Below are 26,419 nucleotides of genomic sequence, written 5' to 3'. Positions count from 1 at the left end.
TGCTAGGCAACCAATTTGGAACTAAAACAAATACCCATATATTCCACTTCATCATTCGATTGCCAAAAGTTACCATGATAGTAGTTCATTATAACCATGGTCTTTTCTCTCTTTTCTACTACCAAAGTTTGAAGTTTTGGTCAGATCTATTTATGGCCGCTTCCTTCTTGCATGCTTAAAACTACAAGATGCAAGTCTTCCGTGGCTGAGATTGAACCTTGAAAAAATAATGTATTATATCTCAAAGCCAGCAAGGTGCACTGAATCTAATTGACAATGGATGTATTATTCTGTTTACCTGTGCTAGGTGTAGGAATGACGTCTGTCGTTTCAGTGAGGAAATAAATCTTCGTGCAATAGGTAGTTTCTTATCTGTCAGGTTTTCTGGTAGATTTTCCAAAGAGGAAACAACCCACTGTTCCCAGTTTTTTGCAAAATTTCTTATATCTGCCAGTAAACTATAGGAAAAAAAACGTGTTTTAGCAAAACATCAATAAAAATTGTCTTGTATTAGTCTAAATAATTGGCTTTCAATCTATGATTAACAGACTCCTGGACATATCTGTGAATTACTCCTCAGGTGTCACCAAAAGGAAACAGAAAATGACGAATCATCAAAAGGCTAAAACTGACTATACATTGATCTGTGCCTCCTCTGAGAAAAATTGTAAGCCATCCGCCAATTGAAATAGGTTGAAAAACACTAGCTTTAAGAATAAACCATAAGAAATCCAAGAACCATTAGAGACACCTGAAGCTAAAGGCCTTAGTCAAACATAAAACCCCAAACAAGATGCCCTTCAAGGGAAAGATGAGAAGAGTCAAAGGTAACTTATAATAATCCTCTTATTAATGTCTTGTTGAGAAAATGCTTAGATATTATGATGATGCATCGGATACAAACCTGAAAAGTATTCTGAAAAAAAGGTAACAATTATTTTTCCTTAAACAACATGAGTACATTTGTTTCTTTTTTGATCTTCTAGGGTTCTAGTGTAGAAGAAACCTATTTCGAAATATCCAACAAGCTAGTAAAACGGGATATTAAAATACTGTGTAATATTTTAAGGCTGTTCTATAGCTGTCCTCAGAGCTGGTAGTATTTTGCCATACATACTCTACTGTTCTAAAAATGAGCATAAATCTTGTGAGAAAATTTCTCTAGGCTATAGAATTTCTGCTCTTTACCTGGAATATGCCTAACAAACACAATGTAGCATTATTATTGTCAAATACCTACCTTTCTGGCATTTCTTGCATTGTTGCAGGGATGAGTACATCTGTAAGGACCTTCAAAAAGGTAACAGAAAATGATATCAAGCTTCCACTGGCCATTTATTCATTCATGTCTGCCTTGTCTACTTAGATTGCAAAGTGATAAGGACAGGAAATTTATACAGAGTAAAGCCATTCAACCTATTGTCCAGATATTTATATACCTAGATTTCTCCCATGACTATTAGATAGGAACGTGTGAGATATTTATATACCTAGATAGCTCCAATTCTTAATGTATGCCAGCATGCCAGTAAAACAAGAAAGTACTATCACTTGTGCCTTACAGTAAGGAAATCAGTAGAAGCGAGATGCATAAACACTTTGTCTTTTCTAGCCTCACTGTGAGTCTCAGTAAAGCAGATACTCAAGCACCGCCCAAGTCCCCGAGTGCTATCAGCCACTTGACTCTTCTTTCTGCCGTACTGCATGTGGCACTGAAGGTGTTCAGAGTTTAGGACAAATCCCCTATAGCTAAGTGTGGTGTGGAACTGTTTTGGCAAAAAATTGTGCCATCTGGCATGCCTTCTGGGAATGTTATTGTGAAGGGCAAAGTTGTTAGCTTATATCCCAAAAATCTGTCTCCACTACTAATGTAAATGGTTTGATAACAACGCAATAAAATTCCTCCTTCTTTCTGGCAGCTGTGCTGTCAAGAATATCTAACATGATTATAAGTGAGAAATAGTGAGACACAAAGAGGAGGCACAGTAGTAAATTTATGAACTTTTGAGAAATTCTGTCTTGTTAAATTTATAATTTGGTGCTCCTGTAGTATTTCTTCTTCTGTCATATTAAATACTTCTTACAAATAAATTTAATATTGGATCTATTGGGACAGCACGTTTCTAGCAGGAAAAAACTCATAAACTCAAGGTACAATATAACCTCTGCAAGTAAATGAGGCTTAATAGCTCATCTCCAGGGTAGTAATTATGATCTCTGATGCTAATCACCTCTACTTCACTCTGCTAACTAAAACGCCTCTTCTTACTTTACAGCTTGATATGCTTCTAAGAAATATGTATTTTCACCTTTTCTGGATTTTTCCCCCATATTTTTGTACAGTAAAGAATGACAAAGAGATGTTAATAAGGCACTCAGTGCTAAACAGCCCCACGTCTCTTGCTTTGACTGCCTGGCATTTACTGTTATGCCAATAGTTATTTCTTCCCATGGGTATGTGGTTGTGAAATGTGTCAGAGAGAGGATGACAATCCTTTTCTCTTTATATGGCATGTCCTATCAGAGGAACTTAAAATACTTTGAAGCTATTAATTAATGATCCAATCTGATTTTCCAAATTAAAAACCTCGGCAACTTTGGTGCCATTACTTACTTTATTTTTTCCCTTGTGCTTTATCGCTTAATCCTGACCTTGCAATACTCCTTACTTTCACTTAGTTTCAACTATTTGTGTGATCATGCTGGGAACTACATCAAAGAACTCATATGGCACAAAACCTCTGCAAAACAAATGTTCCTTAGATTTTTTTTTAAACACAAACCAGTTCAGAGAGTAGCAGTTTTGCTGGTACATTAGCAGCACAGAAACAGAAATGAAGTGTAGCAGGCAGGAGAGGCAGGAATATCTTAACCCAGTATTGTTCCAGCTCTGTAACACGAAACCATGACCTGACATAACCTGTGAGTAGCAGATTCGCAGGTGGAATCACCTCACTGATCTGCCACAGAATCTCTTTGCTGGTAGAAATTGCAATAATTTTTTAAGGAAAAACAAGGCTTCAGTTTTCATCCAGGCTTAACTTAGTCGGCTTTGTCAGTGAAGCACACAAGCATTTTAGCTACATTCAAACAAGAAGATGAGGATTTCACCATTAGGGTGCTGCCTGTAGTCACACATCAAGCGTGCAGCAGCAAGCGTGAGACTAGAGTTCAGCTCTTACATGTGCCAGTTTTATGTTCCTGATTTCAGTGGAATCCTTGCTGATTTACACAGGTAAGAGGCAGAAAGCAGTCATGGCATCCTGTTATTCTACCTTTCACGCTGTTTTTACACAAGCAAAAGCTGTAACGGGGTTGAGATTATCCACGTAGCTGAATGCTTAACTTACCTTATACAGTATTGAGTCACAAACACAGAAGATGTCAACAATGATGGGATTTTCAAGCAGGGGAAGAAGATGGTCAGGCATTCCTTGCCAAAAATGTAATAAGAAATGCTGAATCTAAAGGAGTAGGAACCAGATTCATGGATATAAATAATGTTTTCTTGGCTCCCTGTGCATATATATCAAGAACGTGTGTTCAAACAACCTTACCTCTTCAAAGTTCCCATTAATTGCATTGTCAAGGACACACTGACAGTGTGTTTTGTACATCATGATAAGAGTATCCACCTATTTTGGAAGAAAGAAAGATTAAACAGAGTTTCTGAGCTCTCTCCTTTACTACTATAGTGATCTAGGTTTCTGCTTTCTGTAGCTGGTCTTTAAATATAGAATATAAACTGTATTACAATGCATATTTACAAATAGGCAGTCTGTATATCCAGCAGTGATGAGGAGGTCACTCATCTCTAGTTTTTATCGACATCCTTAAGTCTCAATGCTGTTGTCAGAAACGTAGCATCTGAATCTGTATACACTGTGAAAGTGTGAATATCAAAGTAAGGCAATAGCTAGATTAGCCAGTCAGATGGTAAAGTAAATTCACCTTTCTGAAGCTAAGATTAATCCCAAAGAGTAGTGCAAGTTAATCATTACGCTACTATAGGCGTCTATGAGTGTTCTGAAACATCATCTAGTTGGACAAATGAGAAAATAGCTGCCAGTCATTTGGTCAAAGATTAATCACTGCCTTACAAGAACTGAACTTTAAAAAGCAGAACTCCCTTTCATCTCATCAGGCTAATTTATCTGAGTGGAGTGTTCCCTTATTTTAATAACTGTGCAGAGGTATTACAAGACTTCGTAAAAAATTGTACTCAATTTTTAAATTTGTAGCAAATTATAAAAGAAGAAATTTGTAAAGTATTTTAAGGAAAGAAAAACGCTAGCAAAACCATTCTTATGGTCCAGAATCACAGAAAGATTGTTACAGCTTGTGAACTTCTCCAGTCTCAGGTTTCGAAGGAACCTAGTATCACCTTATTTCAATAGGTTTAGCTCACAAATTTCTTTGAAAATGGACTTTGCTGACTTTCAGAGCTGCTTCTGTAACTATGTATCTCTGAAAAACAATGGCAAAGGGTGAGCTTCAAGAACATTTTAAAGAATTTTTTTGGAAGGGGTTGATGGAAGTTTAAAGTTTGGGTAAGTTTTCTTGAGAAACATAAAATGCAGAAATTATCAATCTATTTTAGCACAGACTGCTACATTTATGGACTCTCCAGAGATTTCAATTGCATGCAATTTCTTAGGAGTTTAATGCAGGAGTCAAACTTCATGTGCGGACTCTCTTCAACAGACTATCTAAATATCTTAGGTTCAATAACCCTTTGTCAGATAAGCTGAAGGAGGAGAAAGACAGTAAGGAAAGAAAACAGGACATAAGAGAACAAGGAATGAGGAAAGAGCAGCAAGGAAAGAGAGAGAGGAAGGCACACAGAAATTCATCTTTCTTCCCACAGTCCCTGAGTCTGTCCCCAGATAGAGTCACCTTCAAAGCCCTGCTGGGCCCTCCCATTATCTGTTCCCAACATCAGAGCAATTACATGCTGCTGACCCAAAAATGAAGAGAAAAATGAGTTGCATCTTTTTCTTCATTGTTGGAGTCATAAAATTCAGTTTTGTTTACACTGCTGTGTTGGGTCTGCAAGGAACCTCAAATGCTCTTCAGATTTAAATGTTATGAGAATGCTGTATATATGAGAGGTGTCAGTTCACTGGTAAATTAGCATTGGACTATAGCAGCAGGTGATGCACACTGCTGAGTACACCAGTTCTTGGGCTTTCTTCAGGAACTGTAAGATTTCCAGCAAAGATCTCTGTACTACAGATGGCTCCTTTTGTTTAGCTCCTCACAACAGGAATCCTAGGCTTCACTACTTTCACAGAATAAACTTAAGAGGAAGGGCTCATAAAACAAAAAACTTTAAAGCAACATATCTCAAGACAGCCACCACCATGACCTGTACTGGAGGCTAAACTGGAGAGTTCACAATGTGTACCAAAAGATTTCTAGCACAGTTCAGGGATGTAGCAGCCTGTAATGTGACCAGAAACAACACAGACGTAACAGGCAAGGAGTCAAAGACATAAAACATATGCCAGCAATTCTTCTAACTGAACAGTTACCCTTAGGATGAGCAATGCTGACTATTGATTTGAGGAATATGATTTTACTAATTTAAAAAAAAAAAAGCTCAGATTTTCACAGTCTATTTTCAAACAATTAATGAAAGAGAGTAAAGTTCATCTAATTATTTGTTGTGAATTATTTGTTCTCATCTAATCAGAATGAAATTTACCTTAAATCCAAAGGCATTTGGAATGAATACAACTCTCAGTTATTTGTTTTGCTCTCCCCGTCTTACATACCATCAGTTTGTAAAATACTAGGTCAGTTAATAGGTAAATAATTCAACCACCTTTCCAGTGGAAAGCCAGTTAATCGGTGTTAGTAAAGGTTTGCCCCCTCTATAAATCAGTCACCTCTGTTTGATTATGGACATTTCTGGCTCTTTCATGTCAATACCTCAAAGGCTAAGATATGAAGAAACATTCTGTGGCAATTTTTGATCTGTAAGTCGGAAGAGAAGTAGCCCACATTTTACCTTGTCTTTAGAAATGCATCCTTGAAGCAAAAGATGTTGAGCACTTGGAAACTCTGGCAGGAGAGTTCCAGTTTTGGAACTCAGAGAATATTTACGAGTGAAACCACCCTGAAATGGAAGGGAAAAAACAGGAACATTGAAATAGCTAATATAGATTCAACTGAAAACAAAAATTCATGCCAAACTCACGTATTATCTTATGAGTCTCTCAACGTTCCAGAATATTTACATTCAGATAATCCTTCCAAAATATTGATGCTTATCCAGATCTGGATTCCAGCTCAGGAAGGTAATTAAATATGTGCCTAGATCTAAACTCCACCAACTACAGTTTTCAGAGTGATGCAGCCTTTGAGCCACATTACTTCATGGAATTCTACAAACTTTGGATTTAATCTATGTTTAAAAACGAAAGTAGAATACTACTCTCCTCTACAGTACGGACTGTGATATCCTCAGGGAGACCCTAAGTTTTATTTAATATATATATTTCTAGTGCAAGGATCTAGGGTACTGGAGATACTATTGTTCTCCCCTGCTTTCTTCCTGCTCTGATAGCATGGCAATAGTGATTTCTGCTGTTTTACTATGGTAACCCCTATTTTAGTGTATCATAAAGTTTGGTAATATTTTATGCTGTTATGGATGTGATGGTATGTAGGGTCTAAAACACTTCTGAACTAAGTATTTATTATATTTATTTATTATATTTATTTATTATATTTTTTTTTTAATATATTTATTTATTTATTATATTTATTTCTGTGATTGTAGCAGACTTGACATGAAGCCCCAGTTTCATATCTCAATAAGAACAATATTCCCAGCCGTTTAGTGTTCTCCAATTACTTTGTTGAGACACAGTCAATGCTGACCTGGAGACAAGATAAATTCCTCCTGAATTATGTTAAATTCTGCTGATCTGAGAGTTTCTGTCAGTTCTCAAAGTTCACCTCTTAAGCCTTTTTACCTTGTGACATCTGAAATGATTATCTTGAATAATTATTAGATACTAGCCTTTGGAGAGATGGGATTGAAGGATGAGACAAGCAGCCTTGTATCTGTGGATACTGACCGTGAAGCAATATATGGTAAATCAACCCTTGTTTAGACTCCTAACCTAATACTCTCACAACATTTGATTTAGTCTCTTTCTCAGTAAAGCTGAGCAGCAACATTCTGTAGTGATATAGTGTTGCTAGGTTTATATTTATAATACACACTACATTACGCTTATTAAGCTCTCAAATTATATAATTGAGATGAAACCCTCATCCTCAAAAGAAGCAATAAAATCTGTATTATGATTCTGTCTTTACTGACTGAATTGTACTTATTCTCATAGGATTGCATTCAAACCTAGAGAAGACTATTTGGCTGAAACCCTTTGTTCCATTTTAGCCCACCCAGTCCTTATGTCAAGGCAGCGTACGGAGCCTTGAGCAGGCCTTCTGCATATTCCTGCGGTAAATCCACAACTTCTGTGAAGATTCCCTTTGTACTAATGGATGGAATTTATGACCACGCACGAGGCATTTGAATGGTACTTGAAGTGGCCTTTTCCTACCCCTTTGCATACAGTCAGATTTCACTGAAGTGGGAATAGTAGGTATATATAATGTAATATATAGCGTAGAAGTGTGCAAAAGGGAGTATTTTCCTATAGATGTTGACTCATGAATTGGAGGCCAGTTTCAAGTGAAATTCAGAAAACTATAGCTGTAACTGACTTATTCACCATATATATATCCCTGTTCTGATAGGGTGATATGTCTGCCAAAACAGACAGTAAGGAATGAAAGCATACATTATGTAAACACACTTTGCCTGTGCTATCTACTATTCAAATACATATAAAGCTCTAAGTCAAAGAAATTGTAGAAATTTAGAAACATTAGTACCTTTGCAGTTTTATAATTGCCAATCAGTATCAGGAGGTTTTTTTTTTTAATAACAGGAGTAAACTCAATGATTCTATTATGCAATTACCCATGAAATATATTAAAAGCCCTGATTAAAAGGGATTAGTTCATTTAAAAGAAGGTAGTGATGGTGGTGGGAGGTTTAAGAGAAGATAATCTGCAATGTTTTTTACCGTGCTAATGGATTTATATGACTATGCCTCAGTTCTAGGCTTAATATTTTAACCCACTGCCACTTGCCCTTTCAATTTAATGCCATCTGTTTCTAATGGCCATTTAACATTAAGATAATGACAGTAATATTACCTGCCTAATTAACCATGCAGACTCTAATGGCACACTAACTGGTTTAGATAAAAGAATTTGCTGATATCTCCCCCTACAGAGAGAATACTAGAAAATGTAATAAAACATACCAGAAGTAAACAGTGGCCCTGGCACTCAATAAGTGTTCATTCAAATGCCATTTACTCAGTATATTTAGACAATCAGTGCTTTAACATCTTTTCAATGTCTTTATGTTCCTACTGAGAATTACACCTTATGCAATCATTGTAAATCTTTCTGGAATGCCTAATTGCATGTACTTTAAAGCAAATGAATAAGGATATATCACCTGTTCACTTTAATGGAAAGTATGATGCCAAATTTTTAGTATGCTGAGATTGTTAAAAATCAGTTTTGACCATGAAAGCCGTTTTTTTAAGACCTGCCTGAATAATTTCAGACAACACAGAGCTGGACAATCAAAAACTCATACTGATGAGCCCTTTCTCAATTATTTGCACCAACTTCTCTGTGATTCTTTTCCTGGGAGGACAAAGGTATTGAACTTTGGGGCTGAAACAAGACAGGTTTATGGGACTGTCAATTCCCAAACAGATTGCTAATGCCACATCAGAGATGGAAGTAAATGTGCATTCATTTATGCCAAGGGAACCCAAAATTTTCCATCCCAAAACTCTGAAAGAATGAATGCTGTAGTGGTGCTCATGAATCCTTGAATATGTTGGGGATATCCCATGGCATAGCACTATCTTTTTTTGATAAGATAGCTGATTATCTGAACAGGGAAAATGCAGCAGATCTAATCTATCTGAACCTCACTAAAATACTTGACGTGGTGTCACCATGGGAAATGATTAGTTATGCTGGTGAGAATGGGGATTAGTACAAGAATGTAAAATGTTTAAGAAGCTGACTCCAGCTGAAATGCTAACAAGTTGTGTTGACTGGGAAACTACTGGGTTGAAAAGGGATTGAAGTGAAGATTCTCAAAGATCAGACTTGGGGCTGGTCTCATTGAACATTTCATAGATTAAATTGGTTGACATGAGTTAATGAAATCATCAACAAAGAGGAAGACCAAGAGGTCATGTAGAAAGATCTGGATGGCTTTGAGATAATGGCAATAAAGGGGATGAAAATCAATAGACCAAAGCTACACTCTCAGGGACCAATAAGAATTTCTGCTATCAGCGAGGAGTTGCTTATCTGGAAATGAAAAAGGAGAAAGACTTACTGTGTATCAGTTGATCACAGAGGCTATATTTAGTCCGGTAAATTAAATGGTGTCAGGAAACGGACAGGCAATTGTCCAGGCAATACTGGAACAGTATTATTCAGAATGGCCCCTAGCATTCTTTTGGCCGATGCCAATTAGCAGTCTCCCAAACAATTCCTAGTCATGCTTCAACAGTTACCGCATGCTAGGGACTTTTCTCTGTGGCAATATGGCTAAGATGTGCCTATGTTGTTTTGTAGGTTCAGGACTTTGATAATATGGATGCAGGCTATTCCATGCCAATTGAACTCAGCGCCAAAGAACAACCCTGGGAGCAATCCTTAACCCTTAATGTACAATAATCCATAATTTTCTAGTATAAATATAACCAGAATGACAGTGACTATACCATAGTATACAGTAGTGAAAATGTAGGCTACTTGGGGGGGAGAGGGGGGAAACAAACAAAAACCAAATGCAGTTCTAGGGTTCATCAGAAGGGATATTTCCAATAGAAATTGGAGACATGCCATTTACAAGACTTTATGATTTTTTTTCTATAAAGATATTCAAATCGGAACAAGTACAGTGAAAGGCTATAAGGCTGATCAGAAGTGACTAAAAGCTGCTGCTTGTTCCATCTAGCAAGCAAAAGCAGCGAAAAGACATAACACAGGAAAATGTCACAAAAAGCAAAAAATAGAGAAAGACAATCCTGACCAGGAGGTATAAAATTCAATTTATAAAAAAAAACATCTTTTGGCTTCCAATTAGACAAATGAGATTCTGAAAAAGCCCTCCTGCAAAAGTAGTGGATGCAAAAAATTAAGCTAGAGCTTGATCCTTTGCTTAAGAGGGTCTATTATGAACCTCTGTGGTTATGGGGAACTGGATTGGAACAGGAATCCCAGAAGGTGCCTTCCAATCTTATTCTCCTTTGAATATTTAGAAGAGCAAATACTCAGCTTCATGAAAAAAGGTTATACAGTCTAATCTTTAATGAAAAATATTGCTGTAATTTTCAAAGAAATGAATGTGATGAAAACCACAAGTCACATAATATTTGGATTATAACAGAAGTGAAAGGAAACAAACTACAGCACTTACCTCATTCTTTAACTTGCTTCCAGAGAACCTTTGGAAATAAACATATTAGATTATTTTTTCATAAGTAGAACATTTTTGAGATTGTATATATATACACAAATAAAATAGATATATAAAATAGATCAATCAGAAAAATGATCACATTTCTCCAAATGTAATTATAATAAAAAATCATGCTTTTTTCTTAACTTTTTCCATTGGTTTGCAAGTGCCTGAGGATATCAGGAAACGTACTGATGTCTTCTAAAACATGGAGATTCAGATCATTGACCAAACAGTAAAGTATAAAACCCAGTTTCAGTTTTTTCTTTGGATCTTTGCAACTTCACAAATATCAAAAGGGCAGCATAGGTGCAAGTCCATAGGGCAGCATGGGTGCAAGATCTTTACCAGCAAATACATAAAGTTTTTGATACAGCTGAGTAAATTCAGAGTGGAAAAAAAATATCTAGAATTTACACTTTTCAGGAAAATGAAGAAATCATAGCAATTTTCCATTCTTTTTCACCACAGTATTATTTTGATATGGGTGAAACGCATTTCTGAGATCAAAGATTCATTAACTGTCAAAAATGTGTTGCAGGATAGTGAATGTTCTATTAAGAGTCCAATTGAGAGATTGCCAGTGAAGTCATTGGACTATCAGGCAACTCTTCAGTGCAGAAATTAGAAAGCACACATTTTAAATTCTAACTACTAAACTAGAGAATGTGTAATGATAGAGATTCTAATGGATCAGTATAATGATAAATGTTGTTTGATTATTGTTATTTCCTGTTCTGCTCGCTGCCAACTGATAAGATACTGTGGGCAACATGAAGTCTTATAATTATTAGCGGCAATATTGTGATTTCATGCTGTCAAGATGCTCTGCTGGCAGGACAGAAAACCAGAGGCTGAGTGGTTGTGGAATTCCTCCTGCCCAGGCCAGGCACAGGCGCCTGACAGTTCCCATCACATGATTATCCAGCATATGTTACCTACAGAGTTCCCTTCGTTGTTAATAGATGAGTATGAAAGAAGGCATCACTCACTTGATTACAACGAGGAGCTAATGAGCTTCACAGATGTATGTATTTGTTATGGACTGTGTATTTCCACATGTTCAGCAAAATGTAAACAGAATGTACAGCAAAAACACGAGGCAGCATCTGCTAGCATCACTCCTCCAGAGCCTTAATTGCTAGCTAAAGCCTCCCTTCACACAGTACTGTGGATACTAATGATTTTTGGTGTTAGGTATGCTCCTTTCACAGTGCAAGGCTTGATATTTAAAGGAACCGGGAGGTCAAATTTACAATGGAATTTAAGGATGCAGGCATCTGCAACCCTGCATTTAAGGACTATTGTACTCAGCTCAATTACCTAAATCTTAATACATAATGGAAATTAAATTTGAAATGGCAGTAAAGGCCTGTATTTAGGCAACTAAACTGAGGCCCCTTGCCCCTTCTAATCTTTTGACAAGCTGCCGTCTAACATGCAAGTCTTGTGGTAAAGGCCTCCATATGCCTATATTTGTGCATGGGCATGGTGTGATCTGACATCATTATCAACCCATATATTTTCCCTGCCTATTTCTGCCCCAAGCCTGATCCAGGAACCATTTTTATAGCTCACCTACCAGAACAGACATCAGACAAAGGACAGATTTTATGATGGATCATTATATGCTTCAGCCAGCAACTGGGAGATTCACTCTCAATTTTGAATCCCTACATTGCCTGACCCTTTCCTTACCCAGAAACTTGTTCTTAACCCCAGGCTACTGCGTCATTCTCTTCACACAGACAAATCCAACCACAGTGATGGCCCAGACTGTGCAAATTGAGCATTTGAGCTTCTGTTCTAAATCAGCTAGGGAGGCAATTTGACTGCTGGACCCTGAAAATTCAACATCTCATACATGAGAGCACAAGTCCTAACACAAAGGAAAAATTCCTAACCAGTGAATCTAGTGAATCTAGTGAGTACTCTGGAAAATCTTAGAGAGTATCTATGCCATCTTTATGTGAGAATACCATTGGAAATCCAGCCTTGGGGAATTTTGCAGAACCTCCACTTTCTTTGCATTCATTGCTGCTAGATTGTGCAAGGACAGAACTTTACATGAAAAGGCACTGGCTGACATAAATCTGAGGACTAAGAGTGATTATAGTCCCTTAAATGAAAATAACTGTCTTTTAGTCAATTAAATGAGCAATTTGTTCAAGATAATTCTGTATTATGAAAGAACCTCATCTTGTTGCATACCACCAACACCTCCACAGCTCTGGATAAATACTGGACAAGGAAATGTCATATTCCAGTCTATTATACCTTAAGTCCTGCAGTGGAGAGATCCCTCCTTTTAAGCATCATTGGCAACATTACCCTCAATTTCTACACGTGTCCTATTGTCTGGAAAAAGTTTCTTTTTCCAAACCTAAATCTGCCAGCAGTTGAATTTTCTATGTGTGATTATAAACTCATTTATTCCTTTCCTTTCTCAGAATACCCACTTATACAGGTATACTGCCGTAGACAATGAAAGCCATCATTCAAGCCATATGTGAACAGGGACATTTGTTTTACGAACTATTAATCTTTGGCAAACCAACAGGCAGCTATCGTAACGTATTGATCCTGCTAGCTGTCCCTTAAATAAATATAATTAGAGCTTCCTGGGTTAGGTTTAAACTGATATTAGCCAGTCAAAGGACCTGTAAATATTAATCTACACTGACCCCTCCCTCCTGCCCACAGGTGCCAGCTTCACACCATTCTCCAGACGTTTCATAATGGGAAGCTGTCCTGGGGAAAGAACTCAGAGGGTGACACACAAGCAAACAAAATGAGACAAGTGTTCTGGAAATGGTGTTTTGCTGCCTTACACTAATCCTCTGCTGGTAAAAGTTGATGCAGCTCTACACTGACTGAGGTGGGGCCATACGGGATGATACTAGCAAAAGATCTAGATCAACCTGTTAAAACAAAACCGATGTCTTTAGGGAGCAAACTGCTACCTAAATATGGGAATGCCAGACATTGAGATAAGCAGCAATACTTGTTCTGGTATCAACAGCAATTACTGTCCTACAAATACCTTCCTAAGAGAAGGTTAAAGTTAGACCTTCACTGACTAAGTTTCAGAAGTTATGTTATTGTACCTGGTTAAGCCTTTTCCAGAATACACAGAGTGGTAATATGCACTACTTTCTTTAATGCCAATTCCATAATAGTGATACCTGTGGAAAAAAAAGAGGAGTGTTTATGAGTGACGTGTCAAGTAAAAAAAACTGTCAAATTGATTTACAATGTTTTCTGTAAACTTTTCTTAACAGTGTCTACCAATTCCTTTCACTGACACGGAACAAAATCTGGTCTCATAGAAAACGGTATTGTCATGATTTGATCCAAAATTCAAGGCTGGGGTCTTCTTTAAATTTAAACCACTTACTCTCTTACAAGAATGTAGCTGGAACAGCAAATCTCCTAGAAACATGTTACAGCTCTTTTCCGTAATGTGCATTCTCTTTCATTTAACTTTGTGTTTTGAAAGGGTGCTGGGTTTGATCTACCAGGTTTATTTGATCAGGTTTACCACTGTTATATTTAGACAGTCCCGCAGAGCACTTTTCGGTTGAAAATAACTCACCAGTGTACCCTATAAATCAGTGTTCAGTCTCCTATGACTAAAAATGCTAATATGTCATTCATTCATTCATTATTCTCTCAGGTTGTAGGGTGACAGACCCTGCTGAATTATTTAGCTGCTTAAGCAGTTCTCATTCACATGTCTCCCTTGCTGCTCTCCCAGAAATTACTGCTCCCAAACAGAGCTGGGAGAAGAAAACATGGGGCTATCGCTCAGCCTCTGCAGTGCTGAGCCCAACACCTTAACCAAAGACACTAAAGAGGGTGCATTGGTGCTAAGAAAACTGGTTATGCAGTAGGTACTTATTTTGCTACACTGATTTTGCTACAAAAGAAGTGACCTTCAGGAGAAGGGCAGGAGAGCAAGCTGGGGGCAGCTCTTTCTTTACCAGTCATAGCAAAGTTTGCTTGAGTTCATCTATCAAAGGTGATAGGCCCTGTCTTATAAATTCCACTCAATTGGAATTGTGTTAAACCAAATTTGTCTAAGAATGTTATGGACAGTATACTCAGGATCATTTGTTTTTTACTAAAGTTAGCTTGAAAACACCATGGCAGCTGGTTTAATTTAACTGCTTCAAAGTAACACTTGTCGTTCAAGTACATTGTGTGTAAACCAAGCCTAAGCACTGAAACTTCTCAAAAGCTTAAAGAAATGCACTCTTAAGACACAAAGCCCCCAGCAAATAGTTCATAGAACACATAAACAAAAGGTTACAGCTCATCTCTGCTGTTCCTGGTGATGTCCATTAAAAAACATCAGAATCTTACTGTTCGTTCTTGTATGGGACAGTCACGGGTAAGAACAAAACGCTCAAATGCTTTATATTTAGAAAGCTGACTAAAGGCATTAGATACAAATGCTATTTAAGATATATTTGCTTAGTCCTAGGTAGCTTTGAAAATCTCAGCTGAAATAGTCATTCTGTTTCTGGACACTGTTGTGCGCATTCAGGATTTTACAGCCAAGAAATGTGACAGAAAGTGGCTGCTGTTAAACATCATAGCTTTTACTGTTTGCTTGAAACTGATGAGTCTACATAACACCACTAGATCGCAGTAGTAGCTGGCGACCCATAGGAAGGCCAAAAGTTTCTCACCTATTTCTTTACTGTTAGTTTTCTTGCCCCGCAAGTGTATTTTTCTGAGGGATGGTGATGTGGTGAACTGACCATTTTAAAATACCTATTACTACTCAGAAACTGAGACATAGGACCATCTGCTCATAACAGTTCCCTTTTCATCCATTAAAGTCAGAGTTGGCTGATCAAAGCAAAGTGACACCTCAAGGTGGTTTAGGATGCCAATGGGACTTTTCATTAAATGTCATAAGGCTAGACAGTTGTCCTCCATTTCACATCCAGTACTGTGTCACCTATGTTGTGAATTAAAGGTTTTCAACCAGTACTTTTGCTTTAGGAGTATTAAACCCCTAAAGATAGACTTGGGCCAAAGACCTGAATCTGGAAATTCCTAATATTTGACGGAGTTCTGACACAAATGCTAAAGGCATGAACATTTTTTCTTCTTGCATGAAAACAAAGTAACTTTATATGTGACACAAGAGGTATTGAAAATATACATGTATGGATTCTTTGAAATAATAGCATTTACTTAGTCTTGACATTGCAAATGTTGTGCATTGAACAGGATGAAAAACAAGATAGAGCTGTAACTGCTTCTTTAACAATGTTATCTGCACATTTGTCATTGGCCATGTAAGCAAGCAGTTGCCTGCATCTCATTTCAGCACCCTAAATTTCCCAGTTTCAATCCATGCCATTTTTTAAATTCTAAAAATAAAACTTCAGACTTTCACCACAAATTTGGAATTCCCTCCTGCTAAAGTTGGAGTGGGCCAGAGGCAAGGAAAAGCATTACTTCTTTACAAAGTTAGGATTTAATATCTAGATCATGCAACATCTAGTTCAATATTAACAAACTTGGGCTAGAAACAGGAACTATTGTATGATTTGGATTCTCAGTGGTAGGCAATATACTTGCTCCTGCTCTGGAATGCCCCAAGATATCAGAATTTACTATTGTGACATTTTGTTATGTAGAAAATACATGTTTTCTGTACCTATTCAGTGTGTCTTAAAGGCATAGCAGTTATCATTCTGATTCCTTCAGCGATTTGTGTAGTTGATTTTTTAGTACTAAAAAACGCAGCTTTCTAGTCATGACACAGAAGCAATTAAAAAAATTATAATCTGTACTCAAGCGTTGTCTGGCATACTTCATAGAGTAATAAGGTACAAAGACTTTTATTCTCTTACAAGCCAAAGTAATCAGCTGAATAGCTTATTTTGGACTCCCTGTTGAGAGCAGTACACCCATCCCAGACACACTTTAACCTACGACTTCCAATACCTTCCTTCTGTCTCCTTATATGCATATTTCTATGTGTACGTACAGTATATGTGTATTTTACTATTTATATTTCTATTGTATAATTAATAAAATTAAATCAGCCATCGTAAGGAACTTATTCTCAATTTTTGTAACAAACCTTTTAAAAAACAAGCTGAACTGTTTTCCTCTTTTAATTTCAGTGGTTTGTTTTAACATATGTTCCTACGCAAGTAGTAGCCCTGATTTTAGCATACACTGACACAAATGATAGCTGATAAGGAAATGATAGGCTTAAGCTGTTCAGGGACTTGCAATAACTTGTTATCACAGGGCCAGCTGCCATATCAGTTTTATTAACCCACTAAATCACTCCTAATAAATAAGATAATAGTTTTCAGACATGATGGATAAAAGCTAAGATTCATCATTGATCAAAGTCTACAAAGAAATTAAATTGTAACTTGAGCTCAAACAGTCTTCTGTGTGTATGGACTGAGCAGTATGTACATTTTCCCGAAAGCTGCTCCAGGTAATTCACGTACCGTGACAATTATAACTGAATTCTAGGAGTGACCACAGTATGTTCAACATTACCGATGCAAAAAGGCAGATTCAGAACCTGCTGCACAGACAACGGTTGCTTATGAAATACTAATCTAAGAGAGCAGTTTGCAGTATTTCTTGTGCTGGGTCTTCTTCCACTCAGCAGGAATATAGAAAACTTCCCCTACATTCAGCAATCTGTAGTGATTAGCATGGGCATGAGAGATGAATGAACTTTGTTAACAAAATTGTGTCCAACGTATTGTACCTTCTTGGCCAAATGTTTAAATGAGTGTTTTAGTATTGACACTTTTGTACAAATGGGTTGTTGGATGTAAACAGAGAGAGACTCTGACTCGAAGTTCTAGGATTTATTAGACCCATTTTTAAGTCTCTCCTTTGCCCAGAACAGGACATAACAAACGCTGCTTGGAATCAGAGAAGGAACTAACATTTGTGTGTCATCTCACACCTTAGAGTAGCACCTGTATGCCACACCTTAGAGCAGCAGTTCTTTCTCAAATCCAATTCATGCTCATGAGAATGCTAGGAAGAGTTTGGCCTTGTTTCGGTGTGCGAGAAAAACAACTTCTGTCACCTTGAAGATGATGGAAAAGGGAAATTATTTTCTTTGCTTTCTTCTGACCGCAGCCAGGCTCTATCGATACATTACTGTGTATGCATGCAGTGTGCAGCAAGGAACTCTATTCCTGGGGAGTTAGCCTTCCTTTCCAATATAAGAACAATGCTTCCATTGGAGAGGAATTGTCTTTTTCCTTTCATGCTTTTGCAGCATCTGGCTCAGTAGTGCCCTGGACAATGATCAGAGCTCCTAGGCAATACCACAATACAAAACATCACTGTCAGGAATAGTTAGTACTATTACTGCTCCTACTACCATTATATTGAAATAATGATAGCAACAACAGAAATAAAACAATGTCACTGCACTACCATGCTTAAAAAAATAGGATTTAATTGCTAGCAAGAAGTGTCTCTTACCAGTCCCAGTAACTCAGCTTTGCTCCACACAGAAACAGCATGCAACATTTAGAGTCCATGCTGACATAAAAGCAGAGGGTAACTAATCATTTACTGAAACTGATGAACAGTCCCTTATTAATTTCCTTATTAATTTAATGGAAATACTTCTGTAAATGATACTTGTGTGATTAACCGCTACCTAGTGAAAGCAGAAGTGCATTTGCTCCTCAGTGAGACTGTGGTTCTGAGGGGAATATGGTCTACAACATCAGAGATAGATAGATAAATAATAATCAGAGATTTTTATTTCATACTGCCTCTTCGCTATGACTACTTGCTGCTGTATTCAGTCTCTGAATTGGAGATATCGTCACTTGTGCCTTTTGTGAGGCCCTTTTTTGCTCAGCAAGAACAATGTAATGTACCTTAGTGGAAATGACAACTGCAGAGGAAAAGTCTCTGAGGAAAACTCCGATGAATAAAAATAAGAAGAAACAAATGCCAGATGTTCAAACAAAACCTGCTGATGCCTCATCCCTTTGAGGAAATTGCTCAAGAACAGTTAATCCATATGAAAATATGGCACATAATACCACCAAGGTCAGTAGGGATATGGGATCTGCTGGGCATGAGGTATTTCTATGCTAATACTGTTAAATGTCTTAGAGAAAAGGGACGTATAGTGACACATGTCCCAGCACAATTAATTTTGTAGCTAGATTCCCATGTCAAAAACTAGATTTGATACCCCTTTACTTAATAGACATTGACTTACTGTGCTTTAAATTATGCAGACACATGATACATTTTGGAAGTTTGGATCCTGATTGGGTCTTGTTTATCACAAATTGTGAATGCCAGATCTCCTAAAAACTTAAACACAACACCAGCAGCAAATGTCCATCTGAGAAGCTAAGTCTACATCAGCTTATGCCTGTAACCACAGCTGAACGTCACCACAGCAGAAAATATATGAAATCCCTCTTTTCCCCTATAAATAACCTTTCTAATAGTAACTCTCCTCAAAAACCCTCTATTCAGCGTCTATAGGTCATCTACAAAAAGAGAAATGAACTTCAGTTCCAGTTTTCCTCTGTACAATACAGATTGTGTACTCTCTCCTGAAAAAAAATCAATGGATTATGAATTTGTAAGACTGTGACAGAAACTATGCAAGAACTGTTCCCTGTTAAAAAAGGAAAAATATTCCATGCAGGCTTTATTTCCTTTGGATTTTATTTTTTTTAATGATTATTTAAAATAAATACTTGAGACATACTCAAGAAATAGAATGTCTTTGTAAAAATTTGGAATTGAAATTCTTCCTCACCTTCATTTCTACTGCAACAAAACCTAAAATTCACAAATGACATCTCCTATGCATTCTTCAGCAAAACTAAGGTGGAATCAACTGGCTATTTCTTATATTTCTAAATCAGGAAGAAAGCCAAGCATCACAACATGAAACAACACCCCCAAAATCATAAAAGTAAACAATGCATCTTTCAGACATTCCAAATATATTGCAAAGCACTTAGGAAAACCACAGTCTTGCAGGTTTTTTTCCTTTTCAGTCTCCTTTCATTTTGAGTTTTGCTTCCGAATTACTGAAAGACAAGAGTAACTTTGTCTTTCAAGGCTAAGTTGTTCAAAATAAAGATTTTTCCCAAACAAACAGAATGTTTGATTTTCTTCTATTACTACCAATATTCCGGTTTTCTATCTTATTCATTAGCAAAATGTTTCTTTGATAATTTTCTGGGGTTTTAGTTTTGTTTCAGTAAACCATCGACTCTTCGTGCTTTCTTCCCTAAGTCAAGGATAGTTCCATGAATCTTATTCAGTAAGTACACAAACACATTTGTACTTTTAAGCATGAGAAAAATCCTAGGGCTACTGACATATTTAAAGGCATGCATCTCCTAAAATATAGGCATTAATAATAAATGTTTAATTTCTATGTATACACAGAAAGCTGGACACAACATCTATCCTAATTTGCTCCTCATAGCAATGTCTTATTTTTAGGAAAACCTGTTCTGAAATCAATAGAAATATACAGATAAGGTCTAAATTTTATTTGGTATTGAAAACCATTAAGTTTTTGGAGAGTTACTTTAAAAGAACAAAATTATTTAACTAGTCTTATTTTATGTAGAATGGTATGGGCACACTATTTAGGTTTAAATATTTTTTAAAACCGGATATTGATAAATGCTGAAATAACAATTTAAAACACAACACTCAGAAAAGCTCAGAGCCAGGCTTGGTTTCAGGCAATACAGAGAACTGTTGTATTTGTGACTCCTCAAACAAGGATAGGAGTTTCCTAGAATTACCTAACTCAGAGCTTGACACTAGCAACGCCCTAGAGCATTATTTTGTCTTCTCTACATTCCTTACATCAATACACCACACAGTTTTTCATTTCCTTAAGTAGCATTCCTCTATTAAAAAACAAAATCAGACTGGGTACAATTCATCAGTCCTTCCTCAGCCCGCTTGATATCAGGACATAGGAGGGAGGGTGGATATAAGGGAATATGTTGTGACCACTGTTCACCACAGTTTTACAATACCTTTATCATGGCCAAAAGCATAATGCCAGAACCAGAATAAACAAAAATTTCACCGCAGTTGATATATAATTATCTGGGATCTATTCCCACAGCCTAATATTCCACAGATAAAACATACAAATTAATTGGATACATTATTTATGAAATTACTGCACTATAGGTTGTGTACTTTTCAGAGTTTTTATAAACTACTCACAACAAAGAGCAGACGTATACCTTCTTCTCAATTTAAGACAATGCTTTTTTTCTAGTGTCTTTAAATTAATCCATATTGTTATGCAGAGAACACAATGAAAGTTGTTAGATTTGCAAAAGGCAAATAAAATCATAGTTAAATTGCACATTATTTATAGAAAGATGAACAGCTGTAACAGATATATGTATTATATAATGTTTTTTATATATAACTTTTTGACATATATTTGCAACAAATGCATGGCTCTATAAATATAATTACAAGTTTTAGAAGCTTAATCAGTTTAAATTTAGAAATTATGCCTGCAGTGATGTTTTTAAACTCAAACTCTGTATCAGTTTCATTATGTACATGAAAGTTATCACTTGCAGCTTGTCATCTGAATAAACCTCCCTGCCAATTAGCATGTATTATGGAGACATGGAAATGCATGTCATTCCTAGAACGTATTCTGTAAGCGGATACACAGATAACTGTGCCTTACTTTGAATGGCCCCTTGTTCCAAGCCGCCTTGTGGTAAGGAGAGGGAATTTCTGGCGAATGGTCTAAAGAGAAAATAACTCTGTTAATTTCAAACACTGGTATACTTTCTTAGCAATCTGTTCATAGAAAAATCGTAGTGTAAATATATGGTCTAATGTAGTCCATGAATAAATATTTGTGACACTTATGTCACAACATAAACAATTGAGCATGTTTTACACTTCAGGGGTCCCTCCATCCTCATCCATCTCGCTGTGTACCCCCAGGCTTCCCACCCGTGAACTCCTTCTCACCCTTCCCACCTGTTCTTCCTTTCCGTTTTCACTTCTACAACTTAAAATCTAATTTTCTTCACCAGGATCCTGTTTCATTCAGGTCCCTAAAGTAAAACTGTATCTTTTGCTTCAGAGATCTAAACAGAACCAGGGAAAGATCTGCCTCTAGCTATTCTGTTTTCAAAGTCAAACAACTAAAAATAAACTGATTTTTATTTTTATAAAAGTGTGATCTGAAGGTTAAAGCAAGCAAATATTTGCCTCACAGGTATTTCTGTGTCCTCCACCATTGAAGTGCTGGACAGTTTTAAACTTATTTATGCTCACTGAAACCCTATGAAAGTTTCTGTTAGCTCTATGCTGCACATAAAGAATTCATGTTATGTGATTTAATCCAAGTCAAGCAAAACATTCTGTCACTAGACTCCTGAGATTGAGATTAGCACCCTAAAAACATCCTACGCTTCCTACAAAGAATGATGCTTAAGGCAAAAGGTTCATTAAGTAAACAGTAATTCAGTAATAGAGGTAGATCTAATAGGTACATCTAATAGATAGATCACTGTCGAAACAATGTTTAAATGGAAAGCTATTGTCTTCCTCATTTATGCTGAAACTGTGTAATAAATATTAGACATACACTTTCGCAGTATATCCAATTCAAGAGGAAAAAATTGGTAAGTGAACATTTTATGAACCGGATTTTAAATCCATTATTATTATTTAATTAAATTAATGCATTTTGCTATGTATGAACAATGACTAGATCAGCAGTGTTTAAAAAAAGATGATCCTTGAAGCATTTTTGGTTTCCTGTTTCAGTAACTACACAGGATTTAATTTGGAGAGTTCACATCTCCCTTTCATTAAATGATTTCAGGATTAATTGTAGGGAAGGGTAGAAAAGAGGATGAATCAACAATTTCTCATTCAGGAGCTCTTTGTGTTATTAACTTTTATTCCCCTTCTTGTATTGCTTCTTGTGTCATATCTCACTTTACACTGCCTTTAGTATAATTAAAAGTGTCTTCCATGTCAGATCTGTTTTTGTGGAAAGAACCCTACTAATGTCATCGTCAAAAAAGAAGGGAAAAAAAGAGAAAAAAAAAAAGCTCCTGGAGAGAATGCCTTTTTTTTAAATATGAAATAACAATAAATCAAAGGGAATTTCAGCTTCACTTTCCTATAAGGTGGTGTCATGAAATCCCTTCACATGGAACAGTGTAGCTAGTTTGATTCCATGTACGTTAGCAGTAGAAAACATTTGAATTTGAGAGGCATTTTGACACAGGTGTACTAAATCGTCATTCTATCAAAGAATTAGACTAACAAATTATGAAGACATTTACACTTTACCTTCCCAAAAGTTGCAGCACAGGCAGGTTCCAGCTTCTCTTTTCTGCAGAAGTCTAAATAATGTGCATAAAGGATGCATCTTGGTAAACAAACTCCTTCACAGACAATGTAGTTTTCTTCCAGCCTGTATAGAAAAAGAAACTGCCAGAATAAGAAGCAACATGCCAAGTCTCTCCATTTTATTTTCCTTCTGGTTTTTGGTACTGCCCTCTCTTTTTTTTAATTTTACTGAAGATTTCCATGACAGCACGCAGATGAGTTTCTACTGAACAAGACAGACACTAGAGACTGACTCCACACTTGGTGCTTAGGGTACTTGCAGAATACAGAAAACCTGGGGCCAGGTCCCTTTTCTTAATGAGTCTTTTTTCAATGTCTGGACTTCTTTGCTTTCTATAAATGATTAAATTATCACCACTTAAGTGCTCTGAAAATAAGAGTACTGACTAGACTATGAAAGACTTGGGTTTAAGTCTGTCCTTTGAATAGAGCAGGGGCTTGAACTTGCATCTTTTGTCTCACTGTATCTTTAACACCTCGGCTAATGTTTCTTTTCTTCCTACTTTTGCTTCTTAATTTGCACCCTGGACCTGAAACTGTTTCTTGACCAAATCATACTGAAAAGCAAAGAACTGGATTCTTCTGAAGGGGATGCATTTTTTATGTAGCTTCCCAATCAGTTTACAGAATACAAGTGCCTAGTGATGGTCATTAAAGCAAAATTTTAAAAAATGAAGTAAAAAACTGGTTGTCTTCACTTGAACTGAACTCTTGGTAACAGCTGGGTATTTCACTGTCGTCCTGTTTCTTTTCTTTATCAATTTACATTATTTGCTACTCCTGGGATTATGTGCAATAAATTTATTTCTCAAATTACACAAAACTGTAAGAAAATACTGTGTAGTAAATGCTGCATACTGAATAATTTTGCACTGACTCACCAGACTCAAATCCTTACAATTTACGCGCAGAAGTCAGATGTAAACTAGACCAAGAAACTGGGAAATTTGGATTACTCTCATTTTTCCGTTAGAAGGGAAAAAAAAAAAACTAGACTTGCATTTGGTAACTAAGTTCCCATTTAATTCAACAGCACTCTTCCACAATTTCAAGTGTGCTTTAATAGAAACATTTATCAATTAATGTCTGCAGAATTGACCTCTTATTTGGTTATTTTTTGCCCAGATAAAACCAAGTAAAGTTAGGGCTTCCATGGATGGTAGAATATTATGCAAATAAAAAACATTATAAGACAGTGAAAATCTAACATTCATAGCCTTAAAGGGTAACTAAAACATCCATTCACAAATGTAATTCTAAGTAATGTTTCATTTCTACATCTTTTGGACACATTTCATCGATTTTCTACATTTCATCGATAGCCACATATTGCAAGAACCTGACAGAGATTTCTGTTAAGTGATAAATCTCCGCTAATTTAAAAAAAAAACAGAAATTTGGGGGTGGGTGTCCTTATTAGCTTATCTAGGAAAAAAAACCCACCCACCCCACAACCCCACAAATGACAAATATTTCTAAAAGAGCTGTGAGATGTAACCCTTCTTGCCGGCTCAGCCTTTAAAGAAACGTCCCTTTGGGCCTGAGGGACACACCGGCTGGGTCCTGCCGGTGTCCCCGCAGGGAAGATGCGGGGCGCCCCGGCTGAGCGGCCAGGCCCGTGGCCCCGAAGCGGCTCCGGGGCTCCGCCACCGCCGGCCCCGCAGCGCGGCCGCCCCGGGGCGGGGGCGGGCGGCCGGGGCTCGCCGCCGGAGCCCTACCATTGCAGGGTGAGCTGCGTCTGCTTCTTCTTGTCCTTCATGATCTGCGTGATGCTCTTCTTCGCAGACGGGCTCTGCTCCGCGGCTTTCAGTGCGCCGTCGCGGGTATCTGCATCCTCTTCGTCCGAGGAGAGGGCTTCGCCGGTGAAGTGTGTTTCTGAGCGCCGGGGGGGGAACAAGAGGAGAAACCCAAGGGCATCGTTACGGTCAGGCAGCACGCCGCCGCCTCCCGACGCGACTGCGGCCCCGCAGGCGCCCGTTCAACCGGCCGCCCTGCCCGCCGCTGCCTGAGGGGACGGGCCCGGCCGCCCCGAGGCCAGGCGGCCGCACTCGCCTTACCTCGCGTCCCCGGCGGACCCCGAGCAGCAGCGACGGTTCCGGCGCCGGCCGCGCCTCGCCCTGGCTGCCCGCAGCTGCCCCGACCGCGGGCTGAAAAGGGAACGCTGCCGGCACCCCACCTCTCACCTGCCTTGATGCCGGCGGGCAGCGCCGGCTCCGGGAGCCCCCTCTCGGCGCCCGCCGCGGCGCCCAGCCCCTCCTCGGCGTAGGGCAGCAAGCCTCGCCCCACTAAGTCCGCGTAGCAATCCTCCTGCGCGGCGGAGGACACTGCCTGCGCGGCCGGGAGGTGCAGGAAGGCGTCCTCTTGCTCGGGTCCCTTGGCCATGCTCCTCACCGGCGCCTCCTCTGCCCCGCCGCAGCGCAGGCGGCGCCCATGGGCGGCGGGAGGGGACGGGACGGGACGGGACGGGACGGGGCGGGCGCGGCAGCGGCCTTAGGGCGCGGGGGGCGCCGGCTGAGGCATGGGCCGCGCCGGCCGTTTGTGCGAGGCTCTGTCACCTCGGCGGGAGACGGTGTCAGCCAAGCGCCGGCAGCATGCAGGGGAGGAGGGGCGATGCGGGGGCGGCGGCGGCGAGGGACAGGTGTGCCCTACGGCGCCTTCCAGGGAGGCTGCATGGCTCCCGTGCGGGCAGAGGCGGCCGGGCCCGCGGGCGCCACTCCCTCCTCACGGCAGCTCCCCCGCGCCCGCGGAGGGGGCTCCGCCTTGGATATCCCCGTCCTTGCCTCCCGCCTCCCCGCCCGCCGGGAGCTCAGTCAGGCTGGTCGCGCCTGGCCGGGAGGGGACGGGGCACGGCTGAAGGCCCGGGAGGTTCGGGGGAGTCGGCGCGGAGCGGATCTGCTCGGGACTTAATGATTAACTCCCGCTTGTGTGAGGGAGTAGCTCTCGGCCCGCCGCCCCGCCGCGGCGAAGGCAAGGGGGCGGCCGCGGGGGCTCCCCTCATCTCTTCACGGCAGAGGGCGGCCGCGGGGGCTCTCCTCACCCCCTCCGGCCGAGGGCGAGGGGTGGCCGGCGGGCGCCCTGCTCCTCGCAGCAGCACAGCCACAAGGCCAGGAGGGGAGCCGGCCGTGGCTGGCAGGCCGCGGGGCCCTCCTGGGCACCGACTGTTACCGTCAGTATTTCGTTATTCCCTAGGGTACTTTTGTGGGTGTTGGAACAAAACATCTTGATTTTCTACAAATGAATCACATTGATCTGGCAGACGCGCCTTCGCTTTGCTCCATTTCAGCATGCTGACTGAGAGAGATGGTGGGACAATCACAGAAAGATGGTCCCTGCTTTTTCCAGAGAGCAAAGTTGTCAGGAGGATGGAAAATTTGCCTGATCACTGCAACATCCACTGTTTTGATA

The 26,419-nt window shown here is 39.0% G+C and overlaps 1 protein-coding gene across 1 annotated transcript in view; it reads right to left on the bottom strand.

The window, feature by feature from the left end:
• The window catches only part of RFX6 (regulatory factor X6), a 36,717-nt gene extending 11,321 nt beyond the window's left edge, over positions 1–25,396 (bottom strand). The window contains exons 1-11 of the mRNA XM_075148082.1: positions 25,198–25,396; positions 24,733–24,889; positions 22,955–23,078; positions 21,324–21,385; positions 13,696–13,773; positions 10,547–10,574; positions 6,014–6,121; positions 3,558–3,635; positions 3,351–3,464; positions 1,241–1,290; positions 299–458 (exon numbers count right to left, since the gene is read on the bottom strand). Of these exons, the coding sequence (XP_075004183.1) occupies positions 299–458; positions 1,241–1,290; positions 3,351–3,464; positions 3,558–3,635; positions 6,014–6,121; positions 10,547–10,574; positions 13,696–13,773; positions 21,324–21,385; positions 22,955–23,078; positions 24,733–24,889; positions 25,198–25,396 (1,158 nt within the window). The remainder of the gene's footprint in view (positions 1–298; positions 459–1,240; positions 1,291–3,350; positions 3,465–3,557; positions 3,636–6,013; positions 6,122–10,546; positions 10,575–13,695; positions 13,774–21,323; positions 21,386–22,954; positions 23,079–24,732; positions 24,890–25,197) is intronic.
• Between the last annotated feature and the right edge of the window lie 1,023 nt (positions 25,397–26,419).

This window comes from Calonectris borealis, chromosome 3 (genome assembly GCF_964195595.1).
Source record: "Calonectris borealis chromosome 3, bCalBor7.hap1.2, whole genome shotgun sequence".
In the NCBI taxonomy this organism is placed as follows: domain Eukaryota; kingdom Metazoa; phylum Chordata; class Aves; order Procellariiformes; family Procellariidae; genus Calonectris; species Calonectris borealis.
The sequence above is the reverse complement of the archived record's forward strand: the minus strand, read 5'-3'. Positions and strand labels throughout refer to the sequence as shown.